Source organism: Anoplophora glabripennis, unplaced genomic scaffold, assembly GCF_000390285.2.
Source record: "Anoplophora glabripennis isolate ALB-LARVAE unplaced genomic scaffold, Agla_2.0 scaffold1366, whole genome shotgun sequence".
Taxonomy (NCBI): Eukaryota; Metazoa; Arthropoda; class Insecta; order Coleoptera; family Cerambycidae; genus Anoplophora; species Anoplophora glabripennis.
The window spans coordinates 30,700-41,816 of NW_019417451.1; the positions used below are offsets into that span (position 1 = coordinate 30,700).

General features: G+C 33.2%; 1 protein-coding gene across 1 annotated transcript in view; it reads right to left on the minus strand.

The window, feature by feature from the left end:
• LOC108915158 (probable ATP-dependent RNA helicase spindle-E) overlaps nt 1–11,117 on the minus strand; it is a 57,626-nt gene that overhangs the window by 18,660 nt on the left and 27,849 nt on the right. The window contains exons 13-17 of the mRNA XM_023456318.1: nt 7,641–7,876; nt 4,032–4,199; nt 3,808–3,976; nt 3,473–3,694; nt 3,004–3,219 (exon numbers count right to left, since the gene is read on the minus strand). Of these exons, the coding sequence (XP_023312086.1) occupies nt 3,004–3,219; nt 3,473–3,694; nt 3,808–3,976; nt 4,032–4,199; nt 7,641–7,876 (1,011 nt within the window). The remainder of the gene's footprint in view (nt 1–3,003; nt 3,220–3,472; nt 3,695–3,807; nt 3,977–4,031; nt 4,200–7,640; nt 7,877–11,117) is intronic.

An 11,117-nucleotide genomic window follows, 5' to 3' on the forward strand; every position in this document is an offset into this window, starting at 1 on the left:
TCTCACTGCTAAACACATTTCAGACTTGATTCTTCTTTCTTCATCAGATCTAAAACCAAATATCGACAAATTACTTTCAGAAAAACCTCTTCACAGCTCACATTAACTAAAAATACTAATTTTGTTACTATTTTACTTAATTTGATTCACAAATAAAAAATATTGAAGCATATTGATGTTTGTTTATTATACTTTTTGTATGTGTAATATTTTATGTATGAATGAACATAGTTTTTTGCCCGGCGCTGCCGTAGTCTATCAAATTTTGCCCTCCAGGAAAATCTATTGGCCAGCCCTGATATACAGAGTGTTCAAATAAGCCATACTTGAAAGGTATCTTAGTTTTGCTTCCTTAAAAAGTTATGTTAGCATTAGTTAAAATGGAATAAACCAAAATTGTACTAAGGTCACTTGATCTAAATGAATTTATTTTTATTGATGGAAGCTATCTCTGAACTATAATCCAATTGTTTCCAGAACGCTATACAGGATGTAACTTTGAGTGGGGGTCATATTTATACAGAGGCTTCCTTTCGTTCCGTTTAAAACTTGAACCTTTTTTTAGGAATTTTTGAACTCTGCCACTGGACAAGCTAGTGTAACCTCAAATAACGGAACACATTAGTCAAAGCGCATACATAATGTTCTTTGGCTCTCATTACTTTTTGTTTGTTCGCCACACAAACAGTACTTAACAAGTAATCTAGCAAAACAACTAGCAGTAATCTATACGTACTTTTAGCCCTAAAAACTTATTCCCATTTAAAGTTATACCCTGTATATTAAGGAATTTTTCATGAAACGGCGCATTTTTGGAAATTTCAGCAAGCGTGCCATTTTCATGTAAAATTAAATTTTACATTGTAATATGAGACATACATCTTAAAAATCCTAACCTCAAATAAGTTATATTACATATTTATATCACTGACTGAGGCGCAAAAGACTTCTGAAGTCAGAAATCCAACATTACAGGAATAATTCAACTTTTTTTGGTGGCCCTTCGGAAAACTCCTCACTTCATAAATGATTACAAATAGTGATGTAAAGGGGAGAACGTTCCCTTCGTGCTGTGGAGAACGTTTCGCGAACGTTCGCGCACGATAGATCGCTCACCGCGAACGTTCCTCACAGAGCACACTCAGCACGAAAGAGAATTTTCAGCACGATCACGGCCAATCAGCGCGTTTCATCTGCGGGCATTATATCATTCTGCCTCGGTGGATCCCCTTGTTTTATTTTGTTATTTGATTTAGTTAACACATTCGATTATTTGCAGAGAAAATTATATTTTCAATTTATTGCAAATTGAGATTGCAATTTGATTTTTCTTATATAGTTTTTTTAAATAAAAAAATATTTTATATCTAAGTTATGAGCTACTTACTATGTCAAAGCTATATTTATCATACATTATGTTTCTACATACATGTATAGTCTTTCCGAAGTTAGTTGAACATGTAAAAAACGCCTGGCAATAAAATTTAATGTCTTTCATAGGCGTCCCTAAAAAAGTTTTCTGCTAAAGGTAAAAAATTATAATAAGTTGCTGGGCAGTTTGTCAACACTTGTCAAGAACTGAGATCTATTGCCCAGCGGCCCAATGCAGCCGTGTTAGATTTCATTTGGCCGTGGCTCACATTCTTCAACTGGGCGTATACATTTCTACCACCTTTACGTTTAGTTCAACCAGACCTGTATATGGGTATGGCTAAATAAATATGGGAACAAGTTTTTCAAATATTTCAGTGCCGAGTTTCTGCGTCAGCGACCGAACCTGGTACATACTGTCAACGTCTTGATTTTTCAATTGATATCGGAAAGACTATAACATGCATGTAAGTTTTAGCTATTTTTTACTTAATAAATATAATTTTTTTGATGTTAGAAGTTATTACTGTATTATTTGCAACACATAATATGAATACACTCTTATTTTCATATGAAGCGTTAGGATTATTTTGAGCACTTACAGCATTTTGAGCATTTTCAGAAAAAAACACAAAAAGTAAGTTAAATACTTCACTACACCCCAAATATAAATTCTAGGGTTTTTTTCGTTTATGCTCGTTTATTCTCGTTCATGCTCGTTCGTGCTCAGGGAACGTTCTGCAAAAATACGTGCTCGAGAATTTTACATCACTAATTACAAACCATGTAGGCCAATCAATAGAGGAGCATTAAATCAATGACTTTGTGACAAAAATACTAGTAGCAAAACAGACTGTGCCATCATATAAAAGACAGTCTGTAGATATATTCCTATGTTTCCTACTCCAATTTACCATTAATTAATTTTTTATAAACATTTTTATGCAAAAAACACAATTTTTTAGTTTTTTGCTTATAAAACTTAAACTAACGAAGCTATCTGAACGCTATTGTAGAGAATCGAAATACGAATAAAACGAGAGGCCGCTCGATCCGATCGGATAATTATAAACGAAGAAAACCTGGAAAAATTGGTAAATTTTGCATTTTTTTAAAAATTCATTTCTCCATCATTTTTTAAGTTGAAGAGCTGACCCTTTGCACAAAAGTATTGACTTATACATACTTTAAGTGTACACAAAACAGGCACTGTCAGACCATTAGTTTTGGCACAATTGTAATTTGAATTTTTAGGTGCACTATTTTGCAAAGTTTCTGGATGCGTTGGAGGTGGTTCAATTTTAATTTTTTAGCCGGATTTTGAAAGTCGAAGTATAATACTACAAAACGTATATTCTAATTTTCCGATAAGATGATGCGAAATAGATGAAAAATTCCTCCAAACATGCTCAAAAACGGACGAGCGGGCGTACGCCGTCGAGTAGTGGGGAAAGGTCGGGAGATAACTCTAAAGATTATTTAATCATTATTATTTACAAATTAAATATGTCCAAATTATTTAATATACATAATTAAAAAAAATAATAATTTTAAATTTAGACAACTTAATTTCAGATAACATTGATATCAACTATTTGTCTTTGCTTATTATATCACTACTTTTATACTAACCTTTCCGTACAGTAATACTCCAACAAGTTGATTCTTACAAATGCTATTAATACGATCACACCAAAATCCTTTGGGATTTTGTTTCAGAGAAGGCTGAATAGCATGAAGTACACATTCTATACTCAGAGGAGGTAAGTTACACTCTGGCCTGTCAGGAAGGAAATATAGTTCTCGTGGTGAAACTTGCTGCATATTGCCGTAATCAATAAAAATTATCTAAAAAAGGAAAATATCAAGAAACTTTACTAAAAGGCAGAAATTTGTTTAATACAGAGTCCCAAAAATAATTACCAAAACTTTCACCATGTCACAAGCACAACTATTGTCTAATAACTTTTTTTGAGTCTAGAATAATTTAAGATAAAAAAAACTTAACATACTAAGGATTTAAGGTCACTAGTGTTCAGTATTTCTGTATCTGTAACCCTGTAATTGTATAATAAAATCAAAATAACATCGTATAACTTACTTGAGCAGAATGAGTTGTATGCGCAACTATTTTACATCGGTAAAATAGATTGTCTTCATGATAACGGGCTGCATAAATCTTCCCTAACTTAAGTTTCCTATCTTCTACATTTTCTGATGCAAGTACTTGGTGCAATAATTGTTTATTTAAAACTTCTTCTATGCCTGCCAAATAATGTTCACTTTCAAGCGTATTAGCCCAGAAATGACTAGCATCGATATACTGAAAAAGAAATTTTATTTTCATTATCAATACGAAAATCTATTTAAATAAAATTTTCCCTAATTTGTTATTTTAAATTAATGTAAGTTCAATTACAAAGTGACATACCATACCTCTGTAATTTTGAGGGTTATATATTCAGTATCCAGAGAAGGTATGGGACTGAAATTTAAATCCGAAAAGCAATGTCTCTCTTCAATTGCTGCCATGGTGGTAAAAGTCTGAAGTGCACTATTCTTTTTTATACCATTTATTTCTGCCCATTCCCAAGCGATTTCGGTACTAAAAAATTGTAATAAATATGAAATGGAAAAAAAAATAATATGGATTGACATACGGCAGAAGCTGTAAGGAAAAATTGTAATCCAACTGTCGCTTTCTTATCGCTTCATATACTTCATAAGGGATTCTACCAGAAACTAGGTTAGCCACTCGTTCAACGCCATCCAAAGATAAACAAACATTTTCTGGTCTTTCAAGAGACTTGAATTCTACATATACTTTACTATAAAAAAGAAAATATTTTAACAACCTATTAATAAACAAGATGTTTTCTATGCAATGTCAAAACTCAGTTGTTCTGCGAGTGATTTTCTTAGTGACAATACCTTCTAATATGAATAGTTATAGAAGCTACGGTATCAGATAAGTCCAAATAAGGACTGTCCACAAATTTTTACATTTATAAGATCCAGCGGACAATGTAATCGACATCCTCAGATATGATAAATTATGCAGTTATCATTAGTATTTATTACATTTATTACTTTTATTACAGTATTATAATAGTTTAAAGGTGCGTATACATCTGAGCGCCACTCCGCGTGTGCGCCAAGTTCTCTGGATCAGTAAAGGGTTTTCGAGTTGCGCACGAGTCGCGTGCACACAGTGCATCACAACCTACCTCGTGTCGGTTTTTTTGACGAACGCTTTGTGTGTTCGCAGTATAAATTTGCACGGGAGCGCGAGAAACATGACTGTTCTACAATGTAAAATGTCTACTAAAATGTTCATGGGTTTCTTTTTGGATCGCAGATGGTTCTTCAAAATGAACAGTTCAAACGAACATTGAACGAGCAACGAACGTGGCGCGTACACTGCGCAGGTTGCGCGTCGCGCGCAGATATACAGAGTGATTCAGTCATAATGTCATTAATTTTAATCACGTATTCGGAAGGCTTAATAAAGACAGAAAATCGGAAAAAAACATTTTTTACTTGACTTTTAAAAATGAAGGAAATCAACCCATAACTCCCGCTAAGAAGGCGGCCCTGCCAGATGCCCGGATGCTCGGAAAATTTTGTAACGTAATGTCACGAACAAACCGTCAGCTGAGGCGAACAGCGTTGCCAAGTTCACATCATAATCACATTTAATTTTGCCGCTTTAGTATACGGATACATATGTACGAAACCAATAAAATGCAAGTAAATAAAGGATCATGCTGCATTTTATTATAACTGATTTTAATAATTGTATTAACGTAGTGCAAAATGTTTTAACAAGCCTTACTTCTTGAAGTCAACTTTCGTTAAAAGAAAATAAATAAAGCAGAGGTTTGTAGGCACACTGAATTTTATCAAATAAAAAAAATCAGCACACTAAATACCCGAATATATAAAATACACTACACACGGTTACAAAACCATTACCTTACAATTTAAACCGTTTATTCAAATCTACCACCCTCCATATCTCCAGCATTTTTCTCGCAAAGGAGTTAACATAACACATTTTCAAAAAGTTCAAGCTTTAGAAGCAGCTGATTTCCCCAATCGTCTTGAATTTTGCAATTGGTTCCTGAATCGAAGTGCAGCAGAACTTTATTAACAAAGTGCTCTGGACAGATGAATGATATTTTACTCGTGCTGGCATTTTAAACAGGTAAAAATCATAAGTATTGCCTTCTCAAAAACAATACCTAGGTTACACCAAAGTTTAGATTTACACTAAAGTTTACATTTATTATGTAAACTTTGGTTATAGGCAACTGCATATTGAATAATAAACTGAAATACTAAAACTGTGTATTTATTAACATAATAAATTATAAAACGTCAAAACGTTAATAATATTAAAAATGATAAATTGTAGTAACCTACATTCGAAAACAATCATCCCTATTCATTGATGACACGATTTTCCTTTGATAAAACACTGACAACTTCTTGCGATGACACTAAAGTGCACACGTGCAAATTAGGTTATTGAACTCGACAAAGGTTGACCTAGGTCGGAAATACGGACCAAGTTGTTTATTGAGTTGTTTATTTGTCTCCGTCCGATTGTATTTTTATCTTCTATTACTTACAGTCAATATTTAAATACTACATACATTTCACCCCCTCTTTATAATTTATCTAGTGAGTGTTGGTTTTTTATGTCATTATTTCTGTAATGAAATTGAAATGGTTATGAAATGAAATTTAAATTATTTGAACTCTTGGGGTTTTGTAACTTCAATATTAAATTTTATTTAAAGTGAAACAGAGCTAATTTCTTTGCAGCCATAATAGTCACATTTGGTCAGATGAAAACCCGCACACTACTCGTCGGTTTAGCTTTCAGAGGAGGTTGGGTGTCAATGTATGGACAGGAGTATATGGCGATCGTTTAATTGGGCCGCATTTTCTACCTGTACATCTGAATGGGCCGCGTTACTTTCAATTTTTAGTAGAAGGCTTACAGCAAATTAAAAAATTATCACTATGATGTTAATAAAAAATGATTTTTGGCAAGTCATGCTCAGACCTCCTCGAGGTTCTTGCTGGGCAACAATAACAATTTAATATGTTGATTGCATAATTATAAAAAAATAATTTATAGCATTTTAAATTATTATTGGTTGACGTGAGCAAACCGTTTATTTATTGTCTTTATATGTGCGAAAATATATAAATATGGCAACATTGCATCTAGGTCACTTTGTTCATATCGTAGCCGGCTGACGTCAGCCGGTCAGTAACGGCCTGAAAAGGGGGTTAGATAATGATTTGAAAATATTTTTTTTCAGCTTAAATATGCATTTAATTTTTTTTTAATCACGCCATCGTATTATACTCATTTTTCTCTATCTGCTCTTAAAATTAATGACATTAAGGGTAATGCCACTCTAGAATAAAAAAAAAAAGATTTTTGCATAAATGCTTTAAACAATGCTTTATTATGTGAACAACAAACTAAAAAATATTGTTTTAGGTGAGGGAAAAATCAGGAACACGAGTTTCTTCTACATGGAGCGCAACTACTCGAAACACACTGCAGCAGTGCTTAGTGTAACTCGTGAAAGCATGTGCAGCAGTTAGTTATTATAGAGACCAAATTGAGTGTTAGATCAAGCCGAAAGCAAGGGGATGAAGAAAATATTAATATCGAAGGCCAATAATATGGTGCAAGCATCGCTGATTAAACAAATCGACTTGAAATTTTGTACAGGACCTCACAATTATACAACTCAGGGGACATCGTAGGGGTTTTTCGATTGATTAATAATTTTCTTTGTTACTAGCAATATATCTTGTATCAATTTTTCCTTGAAAATTCCCGAAAATCACCTTTTTTCCAACCTCTAGAGTGATGTTGCCTCTTAAGTAACAAACTATCTCTTTTTGGAACAGGCTTTCTTAGATCTGAGGATAAACAGCGTAACGTAGACCTTAACTTTGGACACTCCTGTGTAAAAAACTTATTGATCTAAAACGACTTAAGAAACAACCTTCTGAAATTATAACAGAGCTAAATACACTGTATATTTGATGACTAGCAAATGAGTTTTTATTATACACAATGCTCTTATCAGAGCTGATTGTCATAAACTGTTAACACTATACATTTGTTTTTTTTTACTGGCAGATTAAATATTGAACATTTTAAACCATTATAAAACTATATCGGCATTTTACAAAAAAGACGAGTATTCCCTATTTCAAACAGTAAGTTTGTTTACCTGCTACCATCAAATCCTACAAAAATATCCCTTTCGTCACCATTTGGATTTTTCAACATCTGCTTAATAGCTTTAATATATAAGGGACCGGGCTGGTAAGGGTCCATTCCTGTAAAATATACAGTTTTAAAAGGATCGCGACCCCCTACTATTTTCACGGCATCACGTTCTTTTGTCTCAACATCAACAGGCGCTTTGATGAAGAAATTTGGATAAAATGCACCAGCAGTTATAATCTGAAAAAAATAATAAATAAGTAAACAAAGGAGTATCAGCTATTTATTTATACGTAGCAAGACAGTATAAATTTCAAGTCTTAGGTCTGTATCGAAAAAATATTCTGCATTATAAATTGGTGAAATTTGAGGGGTTTTAAGTTATGACGATTAAAGCTACATATGCCAATTAATCATATCTTCTTACTATAAGCGATAGAGATATCAAACCTTATATCACTGTAATCCTATGAAAATGTTCGGTCAAATGTGCAAAGTTATACAGGCTGTCTGTCAAAAAGAAAATTAAACAACAAATTTTTACTTTTACCATTCTTTTCTACATCAAAAAATAATTGAGAAAATATGATTGTGGACCTCGTAATATACTATATCTAACTATATCTGTTTGAAGTCTTTAATTAGGACAATTTACTATAAAATGATTTAGGTTTATAATTATTACTAGCACCATTTAAAAGGAACCCTCTACTTTTGATAGCTTATCTAAATAAGTCAGAAAATAAGGCTACCTTTTATTTTAAATTTTCAAAGCTATTTATTTACTTTTCTCAAGTATTTTTCTAAAATTTTGTTAATATATTTTAAAATAAAAACCTAACCCAACTCATATTTTAGGTGTCTGACAATACAGTACACTCTTTAATCCGAACTAATTAAGACACGGGCTTAAAGAGATAAGTTTGAATTACCGATATTTTCGGATTACTGGATTGGATAGTAATAACAGGGTGATTCAGAACTTCCAAAAAAATTTGGGAATAGATGCGGCATGAGAAATGGAGTCAATATCGTAAACAAAATTTTTATTATTGAAGTTATAGTACATTCAACGACTACATAGCTGGACAGCTGTAATCTCTAGCGTCATTCGCAATGTGCGTGGAGAGCCACGTGGCCTCAGCGACTCCGAATACTGAAATCAGATTTTGTAATCGTCGTTGCAATAGTATTTACCTGTTATTTGTTCAATAGTTTTTTTAGTAGTTAGTGTCAAAAATCGGTAGTTAGTGTCAAAAATCGGTAGTTAGTGTCAAAAATGGTTTGCGTGTATAGCAACTCGGAGTTCATGGATATCGTTTTAATTTATGGTGAAGCATTTGTGATATGGTGAAGCAAGACAACATTTGTGTTAGTTCGTAGAAAATGAGTAAGACGGACCCAAATGTGTTTACACGTTGGTGGATAAAATTTTGAACAATTGTTGTAACATCGGGTATGTCAAATGATTTTATTATTTAAAAACACAAATTAATTTTATTAATTAATAAAGGCAAAAGCAGTTGAATTTGCCGATATAAAATAGGTGCGATAAAATTCTATTTACATATTTCTTTCCTTGCGAAAGTTTTTGTCCGTTTTTATCACACCGCCATGCCGGTCGCATTGTGCGAGGTCAGGTTTTACAGTGGACCAGTTTCCAGTGCCGTGCAGAAGTGTATTTTTAAATCATTTTCGAACTGCCCTTTTTGATTTTTTCTTTACAAAATTGTATTTGTAAGGGTCCCCTGTACATCCAGAATTTTTTTTTGGATAAGTTCTGAATCACCCTGTATGTACATATGTAAATATGTTTATGTACATACATATAATATGAATTAGATTTTATGTGTTACTGAGAAGGCAAAAAATAACAATAAAACCAAACATTCTCGTAAAATATAGATATGCATTTATTAAAAATAAAAAAGACTGAAAAAACCAATTTATTTAGAATATCCACTTTTTGCAAAAGGGTTAACGAGTGATGCTTTCTTTTTTGGGACATGTTTGCACGGCAATATTTCAACTAAAAAGATCTAATCGAGAAAGGTTCTAAGCGCATAAAAGGGTTTCCCCGAGACTGCCAGGGAATTACGTTTTTACCGGTTACTTTTTATTATGTAGTCTGACTCTAAAATCTGAACTATATACGTTAAACCCAATTTTATTTGAATTAAAGAGTTTTGTTCGGACCATCGAAACGGGCATTCGTCGGGCCGTATTAGTGGATATTCGGTTTAAGGCGAGTTCGGATTAACCTTTTCGCTGTGCACTACGTCTGAACGTAGCTACCTCGCCGTGCAGGAAAGCTTACCGTGTGCGAGTATACTCGTCTGGAGCAGTTAGACTACTTATATTTTTACATTATGTTGTTTGTGTTAAATTAAATTAAAATATGTTTAAAGGTTTCAAAATAATTGTAATAGTTTAATTATTAATATTTTATTTAAAGCATTCATCACCACGCTCCTCAATCTCAAACCCGTCGCCACTACCGCTCCTCGCTAAAATTTCTTCCAGTTCTTTGTGTGTCAATTTTCTAGATATTTTTACAATTTTATTTTAAATAAAATACAATATATCAACAGCCATATTAAATAGAAACTAAAAAAAAGATCAACAATCTTGGCATTATTACCAGCACCTCCTTCCATAATAGTATATTAAACAACAAGGTTTGAAAACGACTCTTTGCACACGAGCGAGACATATTGCTGGACCCAGCCGAAGGCGAGGTCCACAAGTCGAGCGAGTGTTCAAAGAGGTTTTCAAACGAGTTTTTTACGATACTTTTTATACGACTGCAAACAGAGACCACAAAAATAAAATTTTAATTTAAATCGTTTTTATTACTAAAATTGCCAACGCATTAACAAAATAAATTAAATACAACTTTTAATTTAACTCGTTTTTATTAAGAAAATTGCTAACGCATTAACAAAAGAAACTAATATTTAATATTTATGGTAACATTTGAACATTCCTTCAAGGTTACGCTGGGAAAAGCAGTATTATTGTGCACCTTGTTTTCGGTAATAGAGAATATTTTTGGTGTCGTGTTTTTAGTGCAGTTTTTCAGCGTGCGGTCGTTGTTTTCTTGTTGTATTCCAGTGGAAGATCGTTGTTCTGGTTCTGTGGCAGCAGAAGACACTGAAGACTCTATCTTTTTCGAAACTTCCATTTTATTTCTCAAACAGTCATCAACGTAGCCTTCGGCAACTGTACTGGATTTCCACCCTCCATGGCGTTTGAGGGCAAGCAGATTTGAGCCAGAATTGACTAAAATTGTGGCCGATGAACGCCGAAAACAATGTCCCGTGTAACTTTCTGGATTCTCTAGCATCAAAAACTTGGCGATTTCCCTAGCCATGTTTCCAATTTTGTTGATGCCAACGTTTTGGCTTGAACATTTTCCGTTTTGATAGTTTAAAAAAAACCTGCCTGTCTTCAGATTAGGAGGACGAAGAGCACAGTACTT